At 55.1% G+C, this 26,776-nt stretch overlaps 1 protein-coding gene across 1 annotated transcript in view; it reads left to right on the forward strand.

Annotated features, from left to right (window-relative positions):
• LOC105484024 (collagen type XXIII alpha 1 chain) overlaps positions 1-26,776 on the forward strand; it is a 365,477-nt gene that overhangs the window by 307,258 nt on the left and 31,443 nt on the right. The window contains exons 4-7 of the mRNA XM_011745185.3: positions 4,207-4,214; positions 6,255-6,281; positions 24,442-24,468; positions 26,622-26,648. Coding sequence (XP_011743487.2) covers positions 4,207-4,214; positions 6,255-6,281; positions 24,442-24,468; positions 26,622-26,648 — 89 coding nt within the window. The remainder of the gene's footprint in view (positions 1-4,206; positions 4,215-6,254; positions 6,282-24,441; positions 24,469-26,621; positions 26,649-26,776) is intronic.

Here is a 26,776-nt window from a genome sequence, read left to right on the forward strand (position 1 = left end):
GTGATCTGCCTGCCTCGGCCTCCCAAAGTGCTGGGATTATAGGCGCGAGTCACCGCGCCTGGCCTAGCTTGGCCTTCGACTTTGCTTCCAAGACTTTCTGCCTTGTGGACATTTTTTGGGTTTATATGGTTGGATCAGGCCTGTCTTTTGTGGCTTCTGGATTACGAACCATAGGTGGAAAAGCCTGCCCTCTCCAACGCTAGAAAGGAATATTCCCACGTTTTCTTCTAGGATTTTTATAGTTTTCTTAACCTGTAAAATCGTTGATCCTTTTGGAATTCATCCTGGTCGATGCTGAGGCAGGGATCCAATTTCATTTTCTCGTGGCAGCTAGTGGTTATAACACATCTCCCCCTGCTGTTCCCAGAGGTCCAGGTGTGGAGGCCCTGGGGAGGGAGCTAGGCAGCGAGCGATTTGGGGAGGCAGATCACCACGTGGAAGGCACCACGGGGTTCGGGCCTTTGTCTTAGGAACAAGACGGTGAGGAGGGAAGTGTCAGGATCAGATCTGCGTTTTGAGAAACGTGACCCTGGCCCCAGAATGGGAGAAGGGGGCGGTGATGGGGCGTCATTCTTGAAGCCATCTCTGGTCCCAGGTGCACCCATCTCATTGCTAGTCGGTGCCAGCCCCCGGGTCGCCAGCCCTCTCTCCCACAGTGCTTCTGGGTGAATTCTTATGAATCTTGATAGCCACATAGAAGCCCCTTACACACCCTGGCGTCTGGACTCCGTGGCCTCCTCTCCCCTGATAGGCTTGGCCTCCTCTGACCACAACCTCTCCCTCCCGAGGTCTCTCCCGATATACATGCAGCATCCACAAATTCTCAGTTCACAAATTCCAGCCCACTCCCTCTCCCTGACCCCTACAACCCTTCCGTCTCCAGCCTTCGGATCCATGGATCCCAGCCCCTGGCCCCTCACCCCTCCAGCTGGAATCCTGCCAGCTGCCCCATGCCAGACCTCCCTGCTCCTCCCTCCTCCCTCGGTCCCACTCAGCAAAAGCCCCACCCCGGACTGAACCCAGCCCCCTCCACATGCTCCACTCCGGTGTGTACCGATTACCCAGCTGGAGAGGAACCCCCCCACCCCCCGTGGCTCTTTCTGCCGCCTGGCTGAGGCCACGTTGTCCAACCCATTCAACCTCTCCTGCTCGGTCCCCCAACGCCTCCTGCACCGTCATCACCTGAGGCTGACGGCCTTGCTTCCTGCTTCACTGGGAGAGTTGGCACGATCAGAAGAGAACTTGCCTGAACTCCCACCTCCATGGCACGTGCCTGGCAGCACCAGGCACTCTTCCTCCTGCCATCTCCACAGATGGACTGTCCAGGCCCCCATCTGTGCCAGCGCCAGGAGCCAGCCCTTCTCACCTCCTCAAGAACGTTGCTCCAGGAATCTCCCCTTCTCCCCCCACGCCGAATCCTCTCTCTCTGCTGGACCACTCACATCCTACAAACGTGTGGCCATGTCACTCATCCTAAAGAAATACCCATCGCCAGGCCCCAGCCCCACAAAGCCACTGTTCGTTTCCTCCCCTTTGCTGCAGAGCTCCTCAAGAGCACCCACTGTCCGCATCCCTCACCCTCCTTCTCTCTGAAACCCTCTCCCATCAGACCCCACTCCTGTCACTCCCTAGACATGCCTTTGCATTGCTGCGTCCAGTTCCTGGTCTTCTTACCTGGCCCATCTGCAGGGCGGTTCCTTTGCCCCGTGCACAGCGATCGCTCCCTCCTGGGACACTTTCTCTACTTCGCTTCCAGGACTTCCTGATCTTCTCTTTATGTCCAGCCGTGCCACGTGTGCCAAGCTTCTGACCCCTTCAGCCGAGCCTGTCCCACCACTATCTCCCCACCTCTATTGATGGCAGCCCCATCTTTTCAGTTGCTCAAGCCAAAACTAGGGAAATCCTTTGGCTGTGCTGTCAGAATCAATCCAGAACCCAACCACGTCCAGCACTTCCACTGCCACCACCAGCTGTGGGCCACCGTCCTCTCTCCTCTGCACCATGCGGCAGCCTCTGCGTTCTACCCCTGCCACCCCGCACCGGGGGATCTTTAAAATGTGAGCCAGGTCACATCCTCTCTCTGCTCAAGGCCCTACCCAATTGCCCTATCTCATTGCCTCTCTGAAGCCGCCTCCCACTGTTTCTTGCTGTGAGGGAGAGAGCGGAGGAAGGGCAGAAATAGAAGGGGGTGTGCGACCAAGGGGTGGCTTTGCCATCTGAGGAATTAGAGCGTGTTTCAGAGCTGTTGGGCAGGACTTGTGTGAGAGGGCAAGTGTGACTGAGATCCAGAGGGACTGTGGATGGCGCCAGGCTCTGGGCAATACAGAGGGGACAGTGGCCTAATTGAAGGTGGGTCAGTTCCTCTGAGTTAACCTGAAGGCATGGAGAGGAGGGCAGGTGCAGGAGCAGTTGTGGGTGCAGGTGCAGGAACAGATCGAGGGGGAGGGGCAGGTGAAAAGGCAGGTACAGGTATAGGCATAGTTGCAGATGCAGGTGCAGGCACAGGGGAGGTACAGATGCAGGCGCAGGCTGAGGTGCAGGTACAGGCACAGATGTGTACAACCGGTGTTGGAAAGACGATGGTGAACCTATCCGGCAGCTTTTGTTTGCTTTGGAAAATAGGAATCAAGGTCATTTTGAGGAGTCAGCTCAATGGGATGTCCAGGTTGCCAGCATCTTGCTCTGCTCTGCCTCTGATCTAGACTTGGGGAAACCACTGTCCCCCATGTCATCATTCTTGGGTATGAGTACATCAGTGTTTCAAGCCAAAAATCCTTGTCATCTCTCTCCTTCCTCTATGTACCGCTACCGTGCGAGCCCCATCTCTCCCCTGACCAACATCTCCTGAGTCTCCGTTCCCCCCTTCACCCACCAGCACCTGCACAGGGACACCTCGGCGCATCTCCAGGTGCACTCTTGTCCCTCCCCATCACTCCTCCATGCAGAACCCTTCACTGACTCCCCTTCACCCTTAGAACCAAGCCCCTCAGACCATGCCATGGAAACAAACCCCCAGGCTTGGCCGGCCCTGCCTTCTCTGGCCCTCCCTCGCTGCAGCAGCCTTCACTTCTCCTGGCTCCTCAAAAGCCCATGATCTTGGCATGTTCTGAGCTTGTCCATCTCTGCAACACTCCTCCCTCCTCTTTTCTCACCCTCTGGACTCGGCCCAGCCTGGGTCAGGGCCCTTGTGCTGTGCTTGGAGCTTCCTGGCCTTCTCCCTGTGTAGATGTCCTCTTCGGGATCTGTCTGCTTCATCAACATTCATGAGTCAGGGCTCTTGCCTCTTGCACTCACTACTGGTCCCGTTAGTTACCCCATGGCTCCTAGCTCATAGTTGGGACGTATAAATCATGCTGGTCACTGACTGCCGGGTGCTGCCTCCCCGTGTAACCTCGAGTGAGGTTTGGGGTCTGGTTTGCCAGCGGCGTGGCTCAGTGCACAGCGCCTAGGGCTGGTAGAGTTGGGAGACCTCCTTCCATCCAGCATGCGCTGACTCCACCCCTAATCAACGATGTGGCCCCACACAAGTCGCGGCTCTGTGAGCCTCTGCGTTATCCGCTGTCCAATGGAGATGTTCATCAGACCTCTCACGAAAGATGGTTGGGAAGGTCAAATGCAATAATGGGTATGCTACATGCCTTGCAAGCTGTGAGGTGAAGCCCCCGTGGGCCTCATCAGGGTTCTCTGTGAGCCCTCATCTGGTAGCCAAGTCTCAGCCACAGCCCCAGCCCCTGCTACTCCTCATGCATTTCTAACCCTGGGGCTGGGCAGCAGGAACCCCTCCCCCAAAAAGCCTGTTCAGCCACACCCATCTGCTGTTCCTCCCAGTATTCTCTCTGTCCAAAACGTTTGCTCCCCCTGTCTCCCCTCAGTAGAAACAAACCATCCCCTCAGGAGAACCAGAGCTTGTTCTTTAAGTAGGAACAAGTTCCGATTCCTACTCCGCGCGAGAACCCGAAGCTGCCTGGTGACATGAGTGCCTGCACCCATGCCTGTGGGAATTGTCACCACCAACCCCGGGACCACCCCGGGCTCTCCAAGAGCACAGGTGCTCCTTCTGCTCTGCCCCCAGCTCCAGGCCAAGCAGGAAACAGCCATGGCAGCATCAGAGCCTTCCAGGGAGGGGTGGCCAGGAGCCGCGCTGAGGACAGGCGAGGGGACTCTGCCTTCCACGCTGACTGTGGCTTCTCTGCTTGTGTTTTGCAGGTCCTCCAGTAAGTGTCCTGGACTGTGCTGTCTACTTCTGAAAGATAAGATGTTCAGTTTTCTCTCTGTTGCAATTCCATGAACATAATTTTGGTTAGGGAGGTGTGTCCTCAAAAAAAAATCAGTCCTATTAAAAAGTGGCCAGGCATAGTAGCGCACGCCTGTAATACCAGCACTTTGGGAGGCCAAAGTGGACAGATCACTTGAGGTCAGGAGTTCGAGACCAGCCTGGCCAACATAGTAAGACCTCGTCTCTCCTAAAAATACAAAAATTAGCCCGGCGTGGTGGCGGATGCCTGTAATCCCAGCTACTCGGGAAATCGAGGCATGAAAATTGCTTGAACCCAGGAGGCAGAGGTTGCAGTGAGTCGAGATGGTACCACTGCACTCCAGCCTGGGCAACAGACAGAGCGAGACTCTGTCTCGGAAACAAAAACAAAAAAATCGTGTGTTTGGGGGGAAAAAATCAGTCCTCTAGAGGAGTCATGTTGTTTTTTAATTTGTAGATGAATGCAGGCACAGAATTCCACAGGCCTGACCTGCTCACTGAAACGTTCTGTGACCATTTTCCTAGCAAGAGAGCCAGCGCACAAGCCTGGCTGTTCCTTGCCAAATCTTGGGCTCCCCTTGGTACACAGAGATGCTAGCGCCATGCCCATAGTTTTAAAATGCTCTGTGGCAGTTGATGTTTCTAAATGCTTCAGTGCCCCGTGCTTTGGCAGAAAGGGCTGTAGAGTCGGGCAGTTGTCCCAGGAATGAGTCGGGCTTGACCACTAGACCCTGGGGTTCATTTTTCTTCTTTGCCAGAATGTGGATCAGACAGCTGAGACCTCACGAGCACAGCTGGCTGGTGAGGGCGTTGCATGGGAGCAGGAGGGAAATGTCACTGCATTTGTGAGGGGTGTGAAGGGTATGAGGGAAGCACTGGGCGGCTCCCTTGAACTTCTGGCCGGCCAGAGGCAGCTTTGAATGCAGGGATTGCACGTGGCCCTAGAAATCCCATTCATTCTCCAGGGCAAAGGATGCGCCTGCCTTTGATTCACGCTGTCAGTTTTTCAGAGCCCGATAAATCCCAACTAATCCATTCAAGAAGCACACTGACAGTCAGAGCCAAAACCAACCTTCTCAAGGAATTCCTTTCAGATGAACCATTTTATTTTTTACTTCCACATACTGTGATTCGTTTCCTGGTCGGTGCCCTTCGGAATCTGGGCTTCTCGGTGCATGTAGCCCCACCGTGAGCCAAGCAAGCCAACAGGATTGTGTTGGTTTATTGGCCTCAAGCGATGTTTGGCAGCAGAGCCCCTCCTGGCTGTCTCAGGGAGGCTGGCGTGCGTGAACTTGCGGAAGTACCTAAGGCCGGGGGCTATGGAGTGGTTTTTTTTGGTTTGTTTTTTGTTTTTTGTTTTTCTTTTAACTTGGCAGTGAAAATATTAAATGGATTAAACAAATGCAGAAATTCTCGAGCTGCAAAACCTGCAAGGGTCTGACCGGGGAGATGGTGCCACACTTTGGCACCCAGGCAGGGTGGTCACTGCTCCAGGGACCAGAACTAGGGGGCAGAGAAGCCTCCAGCCACAGTGAACACCCCCCATAGTCCTGGCTTCTAAGGCTCGCTTTCCTGGTTCACCCCATCCCAGTGGCAGCTGAGAGGAAGCAGGCTGACTTCCAGGCCTCTCGCAGGCCCAGTTTAAGGAGCATTTGCAGTTCCTGGTTGGGTCATGTGGCTGTGGCTCCACCCTCCAGAACCCCACGTCCCCATGTGACATTTACCCTATGCCCGGCCAGCATGGGGAGGACATTCATGTGACTATGCCTGGGGACCCTGATGAAGCCCCGAGGCTCCTGGTCCCACCCGCCTGGCCCTCCGAGGCAGGAAAGGGCTGCTCTGCCCCCAAGACTGCTGGAGCCCTTGAGTCCTCCCCTCAGAGCAGGTCACCAGCCAGCTGTCGGGGGGTGGTGTGGGACTGGGCCCTGATTGAGCTCTAAGTGCTGCCATATGGTTTCTGCCGAAAGTCTGATTATTAATGACATATTAATTACCACAGGGGCAATCAGGACGCGATGGCTACCCGGTAATTTGTCATTTATTTTTTGCTCTCTTCGCCCTTTTCTCTTAAACCAATATTCTTTCCCTGAGCCTTGATTTAACTCTGTCTGCGCTCCTGTCTCCTCCTCTGCTCCTCAGCAGTAGTGGCCTTTCTGTGGAGGGGGTTAGCGTGAGCTCCAGGGCTGCACAGATCTCCGGGGCTGCCCTGGAGGCAAAGCAGAGCACCTCGCTCAGGTGTCTGGGTGGCACTGAGTCCACCTAGCACTGCTTCTTCAGTAAGTCCAGCCCCCGCACTGTGGCGTGCTCCACTGGACAGGCTGGGCCTCTTCCCAGTGGGTGGAGGACCTGTCCCAACCACCGCTCCTCGTCGTCACTCGATAACAGGAGACTGGCTGGTTCCAGTTTGGCCTTGTGGTGTCATCCTTTGGCAGATCTCTTAAAATGAACCCAAAAGTTAGCGCATTCTTGGAATAGATGTCCCAGCCCAGGCCAAGTGAGTGCCACATCAGCAGCAAGGCACAGTGTGGCTGTGCCACCGCCAGGTCCTGCGCGGGGGTTGAGGGTCGTGGCAGCAGCATCCGGAGGTCCTGGGACATCGGAAAGAGCAGGGGGAGCCCAGCAGAAGAGATTGGCAGGGCCAGCAAGGGAGGGGCAGATTCATTCTGTGCCTCCGGGGCAGGAAGACGCAAGGAGGGAAATGCTGGCTGATTCAGGGGCCAGATCTGTGCAGTCGGGACGGCTGGCAATGAAGAGGGGTGGTCCCTGGTCCTGCAGTGGAGGAGAGGAGTCCAGACCCAGCACCAGGGAGACTTGGCATAGGGGGTCCACTCTGCTTCCTCCTGGCTGAGTGACCTTAGAGAAGGTGCTCACCTTCTCTGAGCTTTAATTTTCTGCTCTGTGAATGCAGAGATGAAGGCACAAAATGTGTCACAAACGCAGCCCTCCAGGACTTGGTGGTAACTCTGGGGAACATTCACTTCATGCCAGAGTGGCCCCGTGCTGGGCTGAGTCAAGTTTGGGATCTCCCAAGCAGTCAGGGCAGCTCCCCCAGCAGCAAACAGCCTGGCCTCTCAGACTCCACGGGAGTAAGAATGCCATGTGAAAAACAGCCGTGACCACCCTCATCCCACGGCACACACTGGGGTTAGGGCCCTGCCACCGTCCCCAGCTGCTCTTCTGTCTAGGCAGGGGTCAGGCTTCCGTCTCCTGGGCACGGCAGCCCGGACCTTTGGGTGTCCAGCATCTTGAGGAAGCACAGGCTTTTGCTGCAAAGTTCAGCCCCGTGTCTTGGCATTATTCGCTGTACCAGCACCAGCCCGGGAGGACCGGAGACTAACAGAACCACTCCTGGCACGACCCAGTTCCCTTCGCCCCGGTTACTCTGTATTCACAGGTCCAGAGGGGAGAGGGTAGGGAGTGGGCGAGCAGTTTCCATCCCCTCTTGTCCATTGTTTCCTCGGAGCAAACAGTGACCCAGCGGTCCACAGCCTCGGAGAAGATGCTGCCTGCGTACCCGGGGGAGGGGCGGGGGCTTGTTCTCAGCCACACCAGAGCAGCTGCCAGGGTCTGCGTCCTACAGAGGTCTCTTCTCCCTCACTCCTTCCTCCCGGGACCCAGCTGGGTGGGGTGGGCAGCTGGCCCTGCGGCCGACAGGCAGGAGGCTGGGTGTGGATTAAGTAGCTGGGTGTGGTTCTCATCTCTGCAGCTTACTCGCTGTGAAGCCTTGGGAAAGGAAAGCCCCTTGGCTTAGAGCACCCAGAACGTGAGTCAGGGCAAACCCGGGGCTGCTGTCCCTGGGGCTGTGACAGGACTGTCGGGAATTAAAGATGAAGTTGAGTGTGGAGGTGGTATCGGGCTCCCTCACACCTGGGCCTGGCCTGGAGAAAGAGCGCTGTCACTCTCGGGGCTGGGAACGGACAGATGGATGTGTGTGGAGTCCTGCGGGTGTCCCTCAGGCTTGACACTGGGAGTTTTCTTGGAAGGAAGAGAGTTGGAGTCCAGCAAGCCCCCCCACTTCCTGTGTGTAGGCAGCTCTGGCAGCCGTGCCCCTGGTCCTATCAGCAGCTCCCCAATCACTGGGACGCCTGAGCAGGCTGGGCCTGGTGAGGGGTGAGGGGACCCTGTCAAAGTCTCTAGGAAGCTGGTATCACAGCCCATGATGGCCTTCTCCCTGAGGTCACCCAGCCCCAGCTTACACGCGGACCCCCATTTCCACACGGAGGTAGGCGTCTTCCCTGGGTGGGCTGGATTCAGGGCATTCATGTGGCCAGCACCAGGAGCAAGCCCAGCTGTGCGCCTCCAAGCCCCTTGTTCTCGCACCGCCACCCGGGCCATTCCTTCTGCGAGACCCACAGGGTGGGGCAGACACCCCACTCAGCTTCCCCTGCAGGAGGAAAAGCAGCCGCATTCGAGGAAGGGGGGGATCTTTTGCAGGCTCCAGGGGCCCAGGTCCTGAGCAGAAATTCCTATCTCTTGGCCTGTGGAGGACAGGAGGGCTCTGCCCAGCTCTCAGCCTGAGGTATATTTGCAGATGGCTCCATGTGGTCATCCCAGAGGCTATGGGGACTGCCTCCTGCCGAAGGGCCTGGGCCGCCTCCGAGGCCCATCATGTGCAGAGGACACCGTGGCTTTGAGTCAGTCACCTGCGTGGACTTGGGCCGGCTACTTGACCTCTGGGGCCTGGGGAGATGACACCTGCAGAGCTGGGGTTAAATGAGTGTCAGGCACAGAGGCCACGTCCAGTCCTGTGTGTGGCAGCCCTTCCGTAAATACCGCCGTCTTTCCTCATCGTTGACAGTCTCAAGAGAAGAAAAGATGGGTTTCAGAAAGCGTTCTAATCTACTCAGTATAAAATTGCAATATTTGGAAAAACAACTTAGAGAATGGTCAGTTTTAGAAAAAGGTTTTGTTTGTTTGTTTTCGTAGCTTAGTAAACTTCTGGACCGGCCTCAGGGAGAACTTCTTTTTCTTTCTCTTTGTGCCAGTATCTTATCCCTTTGTAAGAGCGAGAATAGAGTCCGGCCGGGGGCGGTGGTGGAGACTGTCAGTGCTTTTCTGGATTAACTCAGGCCAGTCCCCTCAGCTGAAGCCAGGTCCATATGTGGACCTGATGGGAGTGGCTGGAGGACACGGGCATAGAGGCCACCCACATCTGTGGGGCAGGTTGTGGACTTGAGGAAGTCAGAGCCGACAAGGGCCCGGCTCGCCCTATCCATGCCCTCCTTGTACAGAGGCTGGCCTGTCCTCTCTGCTCCGAAGGATTCATTAACAGCCTCTTTTGATTACTACAAAAAGCATGTTTATTGTAAAACATTTGGACAGTAGAGAAAAACACAAGGAAAAAGCATCTCTAATTCTGCCACTCACAGATAAGTCCTCTTATCTTGGTGATTGTTCTAGTATTTCTTATATGCAAGTTTGCTTTTATATTTATTGCCTTTAAAATAGAATTACAAGTGCCTTCTTAGCACAGTAGGCAGCACATCAGTCTCATAATCTGAAATACAATTACATTGGACTTTTTTTGTACTATTTTTTTCACTAAATATAGCATGAGACTTTTCCACATCATTAAAAATCCTTAGAGAATGTAATGGCTACATTGTATTTGTTCCGATATATCATTTATTTAACTAGTCTCAAAGTTAAATTATTTATATTGACAATTTTTCACCCTTACATTCAACATCCTGGGAATAAATATAGCTTATTTCCATGATTATCTCCTTAGAATAAATAACTAAAAGTGGAATTGCTACACCAAAGGGTTTGCACATGTTTAAGGCTTTTGATGTGTATTGCCAAATTGCCCTCCAGGAGACTGTACTAATTTACATTCCCACCAACAATGAATAAATGCTGCATATTTCCCCAAATGCTGGCCAACTGTGGGTATTATACTTTTAAAACTACGCCAATATAAGTTTTAAAATATATGCATATATGTATGAATATTGTTTTAATTTAGGGCGTATTTTAATTAGAAGTAGTCAGAGATTAAACTAGTTTTGATAAGGTTTGTGTAATCCTGTCACCTCGTGGTAAAGGTTGGAATTGCAGGCATAGAGTTTAAAGAGGAAATCACCCGTGTTTAAGACCTTTTGGATCCTAACTGGTCCAGAGACAGAAGACATCATGGAATCAACAGCATAGGGATAATGCTTTACTCAGAACATTGTGAATCAAAGGTTGGGCCTTCAGAGGAGCCCTAGGCGCAGCACGCTTGCATTTTGGGGCAGTAATCAGTATTTATGTTGATAAAGTGATTTTGCCGTCTCAGAAATAGGAGGCTTGGCTGTGTTCAACAAATCTGATGGGTGTCATACCCTGGCCTGGGCACTGGGATGGCACAAAGATGGATCAGGCCCAGTCACAGTCTTTGGAGAACCATATGGGAATGGGAGGTTGCCCTGGGAGAGAGAGAAATGAATAATTAGAAGCTCAATGTCATCTTCCTGGAGGTATCTTGTTTATTACAAGCCCTTTTTTCTTCTCTAAGCTGACTTCTGACTAAGATGAAAGCACCTGTCACTCATGCAGGGCTTAATCTTGCCTAAACTTTGACTTTTACACAGAAAACATTAGACCTTCTCATCTCCTATTTACAATGTCACAATGTTGGCTTTTCCTCTTCTTTGGTAGTTTGATTGTCTTAACTCTTAACATTAGGCTTTAGTGACCTTCTGGTTTGTTTTACACATTCAGAAACCTATTTAAACGTTTCTTAGATATCATTTAATGTGCTTTAAAGAGAATAAAACAAGGATATGATGAGAGTGTTGGCTGGGTGAATGGACAGGTACAATTTGGATTAAATAATCAGAAGGCTTGAAGTGAGATTTAAATGATGAAAAAGCTGCAGAGATCTTGGGGGAGATCCCGGCAGAGGAAAAAGCAAGTGCGCAGGTCATGAAGTTGGAGCAAGCTTTGTGTGTTCAGGTACACTCAAGGTCAGTGTGGCAGAGTGAGTGGAGCAAGCTTTGTGTGTTCAGGTACACGCAAGGTCAGTGTGGCAGAGTGAGTGAGCAGGTGACAGGGAAACAACAGAAGGTGAAGCCAAAGAGGTCTCCCAGAGCTGCACCAAGTAGAACCAAGACAGAGGCAAGGGCTGGGGGATGGGACTTGACTCTGTGTTTATAGAAATCACTTGTCCTGGCTGGGCGCGGTGGCTCACACCTGTAATCCCAGCACTTTTGGAGGCTGAGACGGATGGATCACTTGAGGTCAGAAATTTGAGATCAGCCTGGCCAACATGGTGAAACCCCATCTCTACCAAAAAAAAAAAAAAAAAAAAAAGCAAAAACTAGCCGGGTGTAGTGGCACATGCCTGTAGTCCCAGCTACTTGGGAGGCTGAGGCAGGAGAACCACTTGAACCCAGGAGGCAGGTTGCAGTGAGCCGAGATCACACCACTGCACTCCAACCTGGGTGACAGAGCAGAGCAAGACCATGTCTCGAAAAAGAAAAAAGAAAGAAATCACTTGTCCCCAGAGACAAACTACCAAAGAGCCAGAGATCCCCCCCTCGCGATGCTTCCTTTGGGAACAGAGAAGAAAAACTGTCACCCTTCATCTCCCAAAGCCCTTCCAGTGTGCCAGGGAAGCAGGTGCAAGTATTAAGTGCTTGCTGGGTGCACACTCATGCATGCCGTCCCACCATGGGAGGCTAGTGGTTTCAGCCCTACCTGACGGATGAGAAATCTGAGCTCAGAGGGTGACAGGACTTAGCTGAGACATGGCCTGCTTGCATGCCAAAGGCTGGATTAGCACCCAGGCTATGTGACCCACTCCCTCACACCAATCAGCCGGCCTCTCAAGCTGTCTACGTGAGCAGGGCCGGGGCCAGGATGGTCTGCGTGTTGGCAAGAGAGTGCTTCTCAGACCACCCCGAGAAACGGATGCTTGGAGTGGATGTTTGGTTTCTCCTCCTCATACCTATCTGTATCCAGCCCAGCTGCTCCCTTCCCAACTACTGTATTCCACCCCTGGGATCAAATTGTTAGGATGCTTTCCTGCTTTCCAAAAAAAGAAAAACAAAAACTAAGTCTAACTTAAACTTAAAAGTCTATTTATTCATTTCACCGCCTCTCCTATTCCTCATTTGTACCTCTATTCGCACCTCCGTGTCATAGCCATTATTAGAAATTAGGGGGTGTGGCTGGGCGCGGTGGCTCATGCCTGTAATCCCAGCACTTTGGGAGGCCGAGGCGGGCGGATCACGAGGTCAGGAGATCGAGACCATCCTGGCTAACACGGTGAAACCCTATCTCTATTAAAAATACAAAAAATTAGTCGGGTGCGGTGGCGGGCGCCTGTAGTCCCAGCTACTTGGGAGGCTGAGGCAGGAGAATGGTGTGAACCTGAGAGGTGGAGCTTGCAGTGAGTCGAGATCGCGCCACTGCACTCCAGCCTGGGCGACAGAGCGAGACTGTCTCAAAAAAAAAAGGAAGAATTTCTGAATCTTCCCCTGGTGATGAAACACCCAGCTCTCTCTCACTGTCCAGGGTGTCTCTGCAGAGGCGCAGCTGAGGGCAGGGCATGCTCAGCCTGGGCAATATGGCCAAACCCATCTCTTTTTTTTTTTTTTTTTTTTTTTTTGGAGACAGTGCCTTCCTCTGTCGCCCAGGCTGGAGTACAGTGGCATGATCTTGGCTCACTGCAACCTTCGCCTCCTGGGTTCAAGTAATTCTCGTGCCTCAGCCTCCCAAGTAGCTGGGATGACAGGCACGTGCCACCACTCCTGGCTAATTTTTTGTGTTTTTAATAGAGATGGGGTTTTGCCATGTTGCACAGGCTGGTCTCAAACTCCTGAGCTCAGGCAGTCTGACCACCTCGGCCTCCCAAAGTGCTAGGATTATAGGCATGAGCTGCCAGTCCTGGCCGAAACCCCATATGTTTTTTTAAAAAATTTTTAATCTATCAATTAATTATTAAAAAGTAGAAAAGGCCTCCCTGCCTACAGGCAGAAACTGGAGGAAGGGGTGCGGTTAGGAGGCGGTTGCACTAATTTGCTGGTGAAGCCTGAATGACTGAGAAACGAGGGCTGGCGGGTGCTGCAGGTCAGCTCTGAGCAGGTCTGGAACCACACACACTGCACCTCCTGGGCCCCGCAGCGCCGTGCCCAAGCCCCTCTGCAGTCGAGGGAGCGGTAGCTGCACTTCATCTCCGGCCTCAGTCCTGGGAGCAGCGACAGCCAAGGCCCCAGAGGACTGAGAGCTCTGGGCTGAAATGTGGTCTGTGAGACGGGGCCTGGGCCTGGGACCAATTTTGAAATGAAGAACTCAGATGGACAGTTTGTAATTAATCAAGTGAACAAAAAAGGCCCACAGAGCACCACATGTTCACACGCTCTCTTGCACTCTTGTAGTTCAAAAACAGCTTTGATTGTAAAAATGTTATCAGTTAAACAATTTATCTGAAATATCCCAGATTCATCTGTTTTTAGATTTCAGCATCCTCCATCTCATTTTCGTCTGTCCCCTGCAGTGCTGCCCCGCAACACCCAGATTCTAGTGGAGCTGGGACGGGATAAAAGCAGACTCCGGAGTCCCGATAATGACACCCAGACTGGAACCTCAGGGAGATGCAACCAGGGCCACCATGCTGGCCGTTCTCCCCAGGGCCCTGAGCCAGCACAGGGCAGGTGTCTCCTGAGTCCAGCCCTTTGTCTTGGTCCAGCACTCTGTCCCCAGTCTCCCCATGAGTGTCCCATGTGAGGCAGCCCAGTCATGGGAGGCAGCCACCCCAGGTCATCGGGGCCTGAGCTGCTGCTCCGCCCTCGGCTCCCAGATGCCTCCTGTATCTGCTGCAGTTTTTTGCATCCTCCTGGCAGCAACCCAGGTACCTCCTGTCCACACCTAGCTCTGGGAGGTGACTTAGCAGGGACAGTAGTGTAGGGGGCCCAGCAGAGGGGGTTGGTCCTATGCTTTGCTGGTTTGTCTGTGATATGTTTGCAGTGTGGTCACTGGCTGGAACCCACTCCCGCTTCCCCAGGCAACAGACCAGCCCCACAGCATCCTCGCCCCATCGCATGGAAAAACATGTTCACAGACCTGCACAAGGTCACCGAGCCAAGCCCAGATCTTCGAAGCAAATAGACTAAAGAGAAAGCAGTGATTTGGGTACGAAGCTGCCCTGCTTAGGACCAGGGCTGGCACCGTGTCCAGCCCATGCAGTGGAGACAGAATGGGCCCAGGGGTCTATAGTCCATGTGTCCTCAGGCGCCTCCCTAGCCCGCCAAGCCTCAGCCCCTTCAGCTGTTGCAGGAGCCAAGGAGTTGACCCCAGGAGAGCTTCAGAGTTGGGCACACAGACTGGGTTCAGGGACCATTCCTGCTGCCCTGTGACCGACTCCAGCTGGGGGGGTGCCTGTGAGGCTGAAGGCACCCCTTTTGGGCCTGAGTCCTCAATGGCAGCGTCCTGGCTGATCTCCCAGGATGTGGCCCAAGGGCAGGAGTCCAGCGCAGGAGTCCGCCCGGGCTGGAGGCAGCCTTCGGCAGGTCAAGAGCGCCCTCTAGTGTTCTGGCCGGGCACCAGAGCCCGCAGGATGGAGGGTCATTCAATTGTTCCCTTCGCCGTTGATCCATTCAGCAGGCATTTACCGTGTTCTCATTCTGTACGAGGCACTTCGGCATTTGGGATACAGTAGCAGGAAACACATCCAGGGGTCCCTCCCCACTTGGAGCCTGTGGTTGAGTGGGAGAGAGAACAAAAACTTCCACAAATTCCAGCTTCACTATGCCTCGTGGCCAGGGCTAGGAAGCAGAGCTCCTATAACCCAGACCTGGCCTGGTGGGGGTAAGGGGCACTGCCTTGAGGAAGGGAGGTGTGAGTTGAAGTCAGAAGGTGAAAAGGATGCTGATAAGTGGGGAGTTTCAGGGGGAACACCCAGAGAGAGGGTGCACCCAAGATGGGCCGGGCTGGTAAGGGTGTAGGGGGAAGTGAGAAGCCCATGGCCATGGAGCACCCAGCCTTGAGGAATTGGCCATCTCTTGTCCACTCTGGGGTTCCACTCCGAGTGGCTGGAAAAGGGGCCTACAGCCCTACCCAGCCAAGCTGAGAGCCCTCCCCGGGCTGGAGCCTGAGGCCTCATCTTCCCAGCCACGTGGAGGTCCTGGGCACAGTTGAGCCAGGCGCTGCAAGGTGGAGGGTCTAGCCTGAGAAGGACCAGGCTTAAACAAAATCTTTGCAGACCCATCCGTCTGCCCGGGGAGCAGTGAGTTCCACATCACGGGGGGTGTGCAAGCCAAGGCCGCTCATCCACCGGTCAGGAAGAGCATCTGTGGTGGGCACTGGAGCCTTGTGGCTGGTCACTGTGGGAGGAGAGGTGGCAGAAGACAGAGCAATGAGTCCATAAGTGAGAAACTGGCGGGGGCGGGAGCTGAGGAAGGCTCCTCAGAGGAGGTGACACGTGAATCTGGAAGGAGCCGCTTGGAAGGAAGAGGTTGTCCTTCAATGCCAGCTTTGCCCTGAAGGCAGTGGGTGAGGGTGTGCCAGGTGCTACAGCAGCCAGAGGAGGGGCAGTCAGCAGGAAGGGCACATGGCTGGTATCCTGGCCTCTCCGAGCTCCAGATCTTCATCTGTGAAATGGGGATGATGAAGCTCCTGCCTGACCAGCCTGTGCTCAGGGCCAGTGACATCTAGATAGGGAGGGAAGGGCCCACATCGCTTCAGCTCCACGCCGTCCCCTGGCTTCATTTGTCCCAGGGCTGGCCCAGCGCGTCGCAGCTACTCTCATCAACCCAGCCTCCCTCTGCTGCCCGCCGTGAGCCCAGGTCCAGGGAGCCATTCCTTCCACAGCACACTCCGTTTCCAGAGGAGGACACGGGCTCCAGGGAAATTCAGCAGCTCACTCCAGGGTCTACGGGGCAGGACATCGTCGTCAGGATGTGCCCTCCTCCTTCACTGTGCAGGAAGGATGGGTATGTGGGGCAGGAGGCAGGGAGGCTGGCAGAGGCTGGCCCAGCGGGGTGGGAGGACTGGAGAGACGGACCTGAGCTAGAATTGCAGGCTCATGGGCTCATAGACACTTGCAGCGGCCGGCAAGTGAGAAAATAGGTGAGGCTGGTTGGGTGCAGGAGAGCAGAGAAAATGGCAGGGCCTGGATCAAGGGCACCTGCCCCATCGGGGTGCAGTTCCGCCCACGCAGTCACCATCAGGGTGCGGTTCCGCCCACGCAGTCACCATCGGGGTGCGGTTCCGCCCACGCAGTCACCATCGGGGTGCGGTTCCGCCCACGCAGTCACCATCGGGGTGCGGTTCCGCCCATGCAGTCACCACTACCACATCTTCCAGCATTTCCAGAGAAGCTGGAAATCCAAATTCTATAAAAACCTTTGCATTTTTAAGGGTTTCAACCAGTTCTTTACCAGTGGGTGACAATTGTCTGTGGAAACCAAGGAAGGCCCACCCCACAGCCTAGGGAGCGGCTCTCAGGGAGGCTGGGAAACCACCCATGAGAGAGGCCCGGGCAGGCAAGGGTGGGGCGGGAGGGCAGAGCTCGGCCTGGGCGTGGTCCAGGGCCACAGGCGAGGCAGAGTGACTGCAGCCTCGGTGTGTGCTGCGAGCTGTCCTGGTCACACTGGCTCCCTCTAGACCGCCTCACAGAGTTCGGCCACGCAGTAGCGGTCACCCTTCTGTGACAGTCATGCTTCCAGTCAGCTGCTGCTCTTACTCCAGATTTCCACCCCATCCATAGCTGGCACCAAAATGGGTTGATGGTGTGTCCCCCAGACTTCCTTCCACCAGAACAGCCCGCTGTACCTGAGCTGGTGGCCCGGGCAGCTGAGTCAGACACATCCCTGCCCGCCGGTCCCATCCTCCATCCTCCCTCACCCTATGGGAGCCAAGCTTTTTCCTCGCTGCCACCCTGATGAGGAACAGTATTTTCTGATACCTGACGGGGTAATCATGTCTCTCCCCACCAGTCACGGGCAAATGTGCCATTTCAGCAGGTATTTTGGGATCGGTTCAAGGGCACAGTGCTGTAAACACCGCCTCTGCTAGCCATGGTGTGTGACATGGACATACGTGTAATTACTTCCAGCACACTCGGACATCACCGAGCAGGCCCTCTCCCCAAAACAGAAGCCAGCTGCTTTCACAGTCTCAGCATCGTAGAGGTGAGAGGGCCCTGGGAGACTTTCTAGGCCAAGGGTTACAGATCAGATGCCCTGCAGAGCTGGCGAGTCACCTCGCCATGGGCAGCCGGTTAGGTGTGAGACCACAGGGAAGGGTGGAGCCTGTGGGCCAGGGTCTACGAGATCTCCCAGCTTTTCAAGAAAAGCCCAAACTCTGGACGTTTATGTAAAAGGTTGCAAGTTTTAAATGTTGTGACTAATTCATTTGGTTTGGGGTTCTTTGTTTTTTTGTTTGAGACAAAGTCTCGCTCTGTCACCCAGGCTGCAGTGTAGTGGTGCCATCATAGCTCACTGCAGCCTCAACCTCCAGGGTTTAAGCAATCCTCCTGCCTCAGCCTCCTGAGTAGCTGGAACTACACCCAACTTCTTTTTCTTTTTTCTTTTCTTTTTTTTTTTTTTAGAGATGGGGTCTCACTATGTTGCCCAGGCTGGTCTTAAACTCCTGAACCCAAGCGATTCTCCTACCTTGACCTTCCAAAGTGCGGGGATTACAGGCCTGAGCCATTATGCCCAGTCTGGGTTCTTTTAACTGCACGGATCAAATAAAACCTGGTTCCAGCAAAGACATTGCCCAGTTCCAGCCCCTCACGTCACAGATGAGCAGCACAGAGGGAGGCAGCCCCAGCAGGGCCAAGGAGCACATGAGGGGCAAGTCTCTGACCTTGGTGCAAGCTCTTGGGACCCCACCCAGCTGAAGCTCCTACAGTTTGCTCACTTGAGGTGCAGAGGTCACTACAGAGCCCACTCTACAAAATGCCCTAGGTCCCAGGAGGAAGCGCTCCAGGAGGAACATTGTGCCGCCCTCAGGGCACCAGCAACGGCTGAACCTAACTGTGAGGGTCTTTCCTTGCTTTCCCTAGCACAAAGAATTTGAGTTTGGGAAATTGCTAAGCCCCGGACAGTCTTGCTGCAGCTCATATGTGTACAAAGAGCCTAGGCTGAGAAATCAGGACCATATGGTGCTGACCCGCCCTGAGGGGGGCTGCCCACCCACCCCTCATCCACCAGCCGGCTCTAATGAGAGCTGGGAGGAGGCTCAGGGAACCTTCACGTAGGAATGTGCACTTCCCAAGCTGGGACCTCAGGCCCCACCAGCCTTGTAATTTGATGAATTGTCAACATCTGGGGCATAATTACTAGGCCCTGGCCTGATAATCCTGGTAAGCCCTTCTTCCAGGGGCCTCGTCCTGGTGCATTTTGAGGGCTCCATTCCCTGACAGGAGCCGTCAGCATTAATTACAGCCAGAAAGCAAGACAGGCACCCAGCTCTGGCCGATTTGATCGTTTACTCCTGTCTGCCTCTAAACGCCGCCAGTTTATTCATTTGGTTCAGTTCAGCAGATGCTGGAGCCGATCTTTGTGGGGGCTGGGCCAGAGTCAGGAGGACAGGGCCAGCGCTGGACCTTTCCCTGACATAGAGCAAGAGGGTCAGCGCAGGCTTTTCCAAGACACTCCAGGGATGGAGCCACCATCCCCACATCCCAAATGTACTTCACCAGGAAACCTCCCCTCTTCAGCCACACGGTTGTAGGACCACCAGGTTCAAATGCCCGCTGCGTTAGTACCAGGCCAATTATACTGAGACAGCAGGGTTTGCTGCAGAGACAGGGTTTAATGATTGCAGGGCACCCAGCAAGGAGATGGAGGAGACCCCAGGGCAGGGGGCTGAAATCAGCAGGATGTAGAGACTGCACTCCTCGGTGAATCAGCTCCCATGGGATCCTTCAGACCGGCTGACTTTGTAGTTTCACTGGTGTGCAGGCTCTGAAAGAATATCTCAAAGGGAAAGGGTCATTTTTCACATTCAAATTGCCATCTACAGAGCGGTTCAGGGGAACCATGACCCTGTAAGAGAACCTGCGATTCTGAGGCAGCCGGAAACCAGTTCCGAGGAAGGGGTCGGGAGCGTGCTGATCTCATGATGATGCTGAATGGCCCGCCAAGCGTGGTTTTTGTTCCTCCCCCTCCCTTCTTCCCTAATTAATTGTATAAAGTTTACAGGGATGGTTTCAACACTTGTTAATATGCCTCAAAAGATGGCTCTGTGAACCTGGCTCAGGAAATACTCAACAGGCCGAGGGAGGGAGAGAGCAAAGCCTCAAATTCACAGATGGCAGAGCCGGCGGCACCGTCCAGGGTCCTGCTGCCAGCCTCTTGGAAGGCCACACACGGGTCACTCCCAGCACTGCCCCCCAGGGCCAGGGCAAACCCTAATCCAGTGTCTGCTTGCCTGTGGGGCCTCGCGTCTTGCATTGGTCTGGGAAACAGAGGCCACTGACCTGGGACCCAACTTGAACTTGTTGTTTGAGAGGAGAATGGCATGACCTGCATTTCACAAATGAGGAAACTGAGGCTCGGGGACATTCCGGTCCCTGAGCAAGGCAAGGGACCGAGGCAGCACCAGGGCCGGGGGAGGGCTGCCCACCTGGGGTCCCAGGCCAGCTGGCTGCCTGGCCTCCTGCTCACGTGCAGCCCAGAGCTTTGTTTGTTTCTCACACATCCGGAAACATCCCGGAGCCCAGCTGATCTCCACGGGGAAAGAGTGATTTAAAGCAGAACCAAGGCTTGTGAACAGCTGTGGGGTTTCTCGGAGGGCAGAAGGCGTTGAAAACCTCTGGTGGATTCAAGGGCTTTGATCAGGCAGGAGAGCGAGCTGGACGGTCATGAGCATCTCCAGGCACAGTGTGGTGACATCCATAGATGAGGAACCTGAGGCTCGGAAGAGGGATTTGAACCGGGCCCTGCAAGGCTGAGCCCTGGCCTTTGCTCCGTGAGCTGCTGGTAAACCTCCCCAAGCTACTTTCTTTCCCACTCCTTCTGTAAGAGATGCTGGGAGAGGAACAGGGCAGCTGATGACTGGTGCCCTATTGTCTGGGGCAGGGGAGGGCTGCCTGGATAGGAGAGACCCCCCCCCCCCCACCACCCAAGGCACGCCCCTGCCCAGTCTGGTGCTCTGCCCTTCCAGACTACCCAGCTGCTCAGAAATGCCCTCATTCTGCTCAGAAGGACTTGCCTTGGGCTTGGATACTTGGACACTTGCCCTGCCATGCCTTTGTCCAGCCTGACCACGCCCCTCACCCCACGCGTTCCGTGGCTCCATTCAGACCAGCCCAGGCCCTTCCCTGAGGCGCTTGTTCTCCTCTCTAGAGCACCCAGAGCCGGGCTCGGCCCCCGCTGCACCAGTAGAAACACCTGGTTTGTGGATGGTCTGTACAGCCTCACGCCTCAGTTGCTTTGCTGTGGCTCAGCCAGGCACTGAGTCCATTAAGGCTGAGTCCACTGAGCCCATTTCGGGGGTGGAAGGAGCACTGTCCTTTTAAAGACCAGCAAAGTAAAATGACGGCTCCGACAGCCCTTCGGGAAAGAAACCTGTTCCGAAGAGTGTAACCCAGTGTTTCTCAAACTTACTCAGCCATGGAATCCCTGTCTCCAGGCAAGCCTGCAGGGCAGTGTGCTGTGGGGCACCAGTTTGGGAAAGGCATTCTGTAGGGTAACTGCGGACAGGGTCCATCCCCTGGAGGTTCACAGCCCAGGGTGCCCCGGCCCAGAGGGCAGGCCCCACTTCCCCAGGACGGGAGGGGAGGTGAGAATCACATCCCCAAGCCAGGCAGGTGCATCTGACTCCAAAGCCAGGCTGCTCCTTCCCTGCCTACCTCAGAGTCCCTTCTTCAGTGACCGCACCCACCCAGCAGCTTCTCCAAGGTCAGCCACTGCCCCTCACAGAGAGCTCGGGAGCCTGGGGGCGGCTTTGTTGCCCACGTGTCATCCTGGCTGTGGGTCGGCTCTGTCCCGGGAGCTGGCCCAGCCCGGTCTGCTCTGTCAGTTCTCGCACAGGGAGCTTTGGTGCCGCTGCAGGCACCGGCTCGGCTTCCGGGAATTGGAATTGGCTTCCCTTCAGTCCTCGGTGGGGGCTCCCAAGAGCACTGCGAACACCCATTGCTCTGCCTCTATTGGGAAGCTAGAAACTGAATTCACCCATAAAAACTCCCAGGGCTCTGATCACACATACAGGCAGGGCCTTTGATGTGAAAATTGGTTTTCTGTCACAGACGGGGCTTCTCACACATCAGAAAGAAGCCTTGGGGACCAAGGCTGCACCATCAGTGACCCCCAGGAACAGTCCTAGGTTGGCAGAGGGCAGCGTCCAGCTCAGGAGGCAGGAGGCCTGCGGCCATAATAAGGTCCAGTCGGTGGACACTTCCAGAAACAGCTGGCAGCACTGAGATGCTCCCTCTGGGGTTGAGGCCAAGGGGACAGCCTGGGCTCCCTTCCACGGGCACTTCTAGAAAGGCAGAGCCCTGTGGTTGTGCATGCTTCACATCCAGGGGACCGTGGGAGCAGGGAGGATTTCACAGAGGTATGCAAGGCCTGGAGCAGGAGAGAGTGGCCGGGAGGCCAGACAGGACCGCGGCAGGGGCCTGCAGTGCAGACAGGATGGAGACCCAGGGCCCAGACCCTTTCTAGCTGCATGGCCCTAGGCAAGGTCTTCCCCTCACTGGGCCTCAGTTTCCTTCTCTGTAAGAGGGGGATGAGGACACCTACCTTACCGGGTTGCTGTGTGATTGAGACCGAGTGGGGGCCATGAAGAGCTCCTTGAAGAGACCCAGGAAGGACTGGCGCCCACGTGTGTGGGGTCGGGCCCAGGGGAGAAGTCCAGGGTGGGGATGCGTAGTGGGACGTGACCCTGAGGACACCCGGCAGGGCCTGGGTCAGGGGATAGGGGGACAAGGGGCAGGGCCCAATTTAGTGTACTACCGAGGGCAGAAGGCCTGGGGGTGTGGACCCTGGGATCAGGACAGCTGGAAACTGGCAAGAGGACACTGTCCAGCTAGGGCAGCTCCTGGGAGGCTCATGGCAAGGAGTAGAACTACGCCTGTGATGGGGGCTGAGGCCCTGACCTGGGGCCCCCAGGGCCTGAGCCCCCAAGACTTTGGAATGCCCCCACTCCCTCTCCCCTGGGACTCCCCTGGGACTCCAGGCCATCACTCTGATGGCCAAACCCTCGGTGACCATGAGACTGGTGGCCAGAAGCACTTAGACACCAATTTTTAAGAACTGCCTAGTTTCCTACTGCCAGCAAGGCCCTGGCCGCGAGCCCCACATGGAGTGGCCACTCACACCATCTGGGAATGGGCAGATGGGCCATCTCCACACGAGGCTGTCTGGAGGTTGAGCCAGAGAAGCCAGCAGCTTACCTCCTACCTGGCAGGCACGGGGCCAGCTCCCAGCTGTGTCCAAAACCAGAGACCAGGAAAGTCTTCCCAGAGCAGGAGGCTGTCCCGGGGGATGAGCTGCCTGCTGCCAGGTGCAGACGCGGGGAAGGCACTCCAGGCAAAGGGAACAGAGAGCCGAGGGATAAAGACGGAAAGGAAGCCAGAGAGCTCGGGGACAGACAGGAGCACAGAGTGACCAGATGGCTGAAGCTGGCCTTAGCCACAGAGGACCCTGATGCTGGGCCCGGGAGTCCGTCCTCAGCCAGTGGAAGTCCAGAGAGGCAGGGACAAACTGAGCAGGGGCCACAGGTCAGGGGCCGACGAGAGCCCCTCTGCTCCTCCACCGCCTACAGGGTCCCCCATCCCGCTTTGGCCAGGCTGCTCTCTTGCCTACGGTGCCCTCCCCCACCCTCACACACACACTTGTTAGGTCCAAATACCCCAACGTTACTGTCCCCACAATGCGTCTTCCCGGCTAGGGGTTGGCAGAGCCTCCACCTCTCCTCCCCTTTCTGCTACGCAGTGCATGCATTTGCGGCATTATCATTCTTGCCGTACTTCCTTGGTTTGACTTTGCACGTTTTCCCGGGCACATGCTGCCTGCCAGGCCCCATCCAATAACAGAGGCACAGGGATTAGACCCTTTTCCTGACTGTACAGAGGAAGAATTGTGTAGACCCCACATTAACAATAGGTCATGTCACATGTGACAGAATATATGTGGTGGGAACAGGGACAGATGGCCTGACTCTGGGAAGGAGAAAACCCTAGAAGCCTTCCTGGAAGAGGAGGTAACTGAGCTGAAGATGGACAAAGAAGGGAAGGATGGCTGTGTGTGCAAAGGTTCAGAAGTGTGGAGCTGTGTGCGTCGTTGCTGCAGCCAACAGTGAAGTGTATGTGGGGGTGAGGGGACTGTGGTGAGAAGGAAGAGGGGGCTGACAGAGACCAGGCATCCCTGGTCCCAGAGTCCCTGCCAGCTGGATTCCTCCCCACTCCCACACAAAAGGGAGCTGGGCGAGGCTTTGTTAAGTGGGTGGTAGGTGGACAGGGGCAGGGGTGTCCGGCACGGGCTGTTGTGCAGCTGGTCCTCTGCAGACTCTGCAGGGGGCCTGGAGGTCACTGAGTGCCCCCACTGTCTGGACCCACCCTGGTGATTTGGCTTTTCTCTGGCTTTATTTTGTCTGCAAAGGCTGCAGCAATGTGGGAAGTTCAAAGAGCCTTCAAGACTGCCAGTCACAAATGACAGGAACTCAATTCAAGCTGAATTAATGAAGGCAAAACAAAAGTATTGATTAGCTCTCAAACTGGTGTGTACAGGGGCAGTTTCAGCTTCAGGCCCTCGACCCTGTCTTTCTCTCTGTCTCTCAGCTCTGCTTTCCTCCCTGTTGGCTTATTCTCAAGCCGTGTGGTGGTCCCTGGGAGCTCCAGGCTTAGCCCCATCAGAAGAAAAGAGCCCTTTTCCCCTAAAGCCCCACCATTAAGTCCCAGGCAGGATGCTCATGGCTCGCCTTGGATCCCAGGCTCGTCACTGACCCCGTCACCCTGGCGGAGGGAATGTGGTCACGTGCCCACCCCAGCAGCCCACCCAGACCCCATGGGTTGAGATGGGGGGTGGTCTTTAGAGAAGAACTGGGCTCTCTTGTCAGAGGAGGGATTCCGGGCAGCAGACCACACACAGATGCCTTCCCCTCCCTCGGCCCCAGGCCGCATGGACTGAACCCAGACCTGGGCTCCCATAGGCTTTGTTTTCTCGTCGCTGAATAATGCACCTGGGTCATAAGACGTGGAGGAAGTGCCATCCCCGTGTGTAACCTGTGTTCTCTCTCTTGTTTTCCAGGGACCCCTGGGTTTGGATGGCAAGCCTGTAAGTGATGACAGGGCAATTCCAGGGTGTCTTGGGCTGGGGCTGCCACTGTGGGGCTGGGAGTGACCACCAGGCACTGGAGGGAAGCAGCCACTGGAACTTGGTTCAGCAGAGAGAGAAGCCTTTGGGTGTCAGACTTGAGTTCAAATCTAGCTCCACTACCTGCTGACGGTGACCAGGGGAGGCCTCCTCACCTCCCAAGCCTGAGGTTTCTTGTCTGTCAAGTGGGCACACGTACCCCTCCTCTCCTAGGGATGCTGCAGACCTATGGAGAACTGTGGGCAGCACAGTCCCTGGGGTCTAGTCAGCCCTCAAAGCATGCGAGCCCCTCGCAGCAGACACAGGCACAGTGTCCTCGCTACATTCTCAAGACTGCCCTGGTGGGCATCAAGCTGAGTTCTCAACATCTGGGCCAGGACCCTGTGGTCACAGGCAGTCCTCAGCAGAAACATGCAGGGAGACATGAGCACAATAAATAAGTAATTTGAGGTGGATGGATGGATGGGCGGGTGGGTAGATGTGTAGATAGATGCATAGATGGATGGATGATGACTGGATAGATGGATGGATGGATTGGTGGGTGGTTGGATGGATAGTGGATGAATGGGTGGATGGGTAGGTGGGTGGGTGGATGGGTACGTGGGTGGGTGGGTGGATGGGTGGATGGATGGATGGATGGATTGGTGGGTGGATGGATGGATGGATGGATGGATTGGTGGGTGGTTGAATGGATAGTGGATGAATGGGTGGGTGGGTGGGTGGATGGATGGATGGATGGATGGATTGGTGGGTGGTTGGATGGATAGTGGATAAATGGGTGGATGGGTAGGTGGGTGGGTGAATGGGTGGATGGATGGATGGGTGGATGGATGAATGGATTGGTGAGTGGATGGGTGGATGGATGGGTGGATGGATGAATAGATTGGTGAGTGGATGGGTGGATGGATGGATGGGTGGATGGATGAATGGATTGGTGAGTGGATGGGTGGATGGATGGGTGGATGGATGAATAGATTGGTGAGTGGATGGGTGGATGGATGGATGGGTGGATGGATGAATGGATTGGTGAGTGGATGGGTGGATGGGTGGGTGGATGGATGGATGGGTGGATGGATGGATGGATGGGTGAGTGGATGGGTGGATGGGTGGGTGGATGGGTAGATGGGTGGATGGATGGATGGATGGGTGAGTGGATTGGTGGGTGGATGGGTGGATGGATGGATTGGTGGGGGAATGGGTGGATGGATGGATGAATGGATTGGTGGGTGGATGGGTGGATGGATAGATGGGTGGATGGATGAATGGATTGGTGAGTGGATGGGTGGATGGGTGGGTGGATGGATGGATGGGTGGATGGATGGATGGGTGGGTGGGTAGATGGATGGATGGATGGATGGATGGATGGATGGATGGATGGATGGATGGATGGGTGGGTGGGTGGATGGAGGGATGGATGGATGGATGGATGGATGGATGGATGGATGGATGGATGGATGGATGGATGGACTGGTGGGGGAATGGGTGGATGGATGGATAAATGGATTGGTGAGTGGATGGGTGGATGGGTGGGTGGATGGATGGATGGGTGGATGGATGGATGGATGGATGGATTACTCATACAGGGATGGACAGATGGAGCCCATACTCCAAGGAGCTGCTACCATTAAAGAAGAGAATGCTTTTTTTTTTTTTTTTTTTGAAGAAATAAGAAAGAAAAAAGAAGAAAATGCCTCTGGAGAGAGCATCTCTCTACTGCCTGCTTCTCAGATTCCAGAAAGATGGCTTGGGGGCAGTGGCCTCCCACTGACAGCAACAGGGTGGGAGCTGAGCAGTGGGGGACTGTGTGCGCTCTCTGGGAGGAGTGACCAGTGCATGTGCCCCTTTCTCTGCTATGAGGATGCCAGTGGGCCCTTGCTGGTCACCCCCAAGTCCCCCATATCCCTCATGCTGAGGACTGAGGTGTGGAGCTTCCTTGGGCCAGCCAGGGCAGCTGTCACTGATGCTGACAGCTCATGTGTAATTTTCCACTCAGCCGCCCAAAGTTCTGCTCAGCATCACGGGCCCTTCTGCCCTCAGAGGTACAGGGAAGCCAGAAGGGGAGCCAGCCTAGGCCCCTCACTCAGGCCTGTTCTTTCTCCACTTTCCTTCTCCAGGGACTTCCAGGCCCGAAAGGGGAAAAGGTAAGTGAAACCAGAGGCTGTGCAGATGCGAAGAATCCCAGAAACCTCCCTCCGAACCCCGTTCCAGGGTGCCCTCGAGCACCTCACAGCCCCTCCTAGAGCCTCAGTTTCCCCATCTGTAGAGTGGG

The sequence above is a fragment of the Macaca nemestrina genome, chromosome 6, assembly GCF_043159975.1.
Source record: "Macaca nemestrina isolate mMacNem1 chromosome 6, mMacNem.hap1, whole genome shotgun sequence".
Classification (NCBI taxonomy): domain Eukaryota; kingdom Metazoa; phylum Chordata; class Mammalia; order Primates; family Cercopithecidae; genus Macaca; species Macaca nemestrina.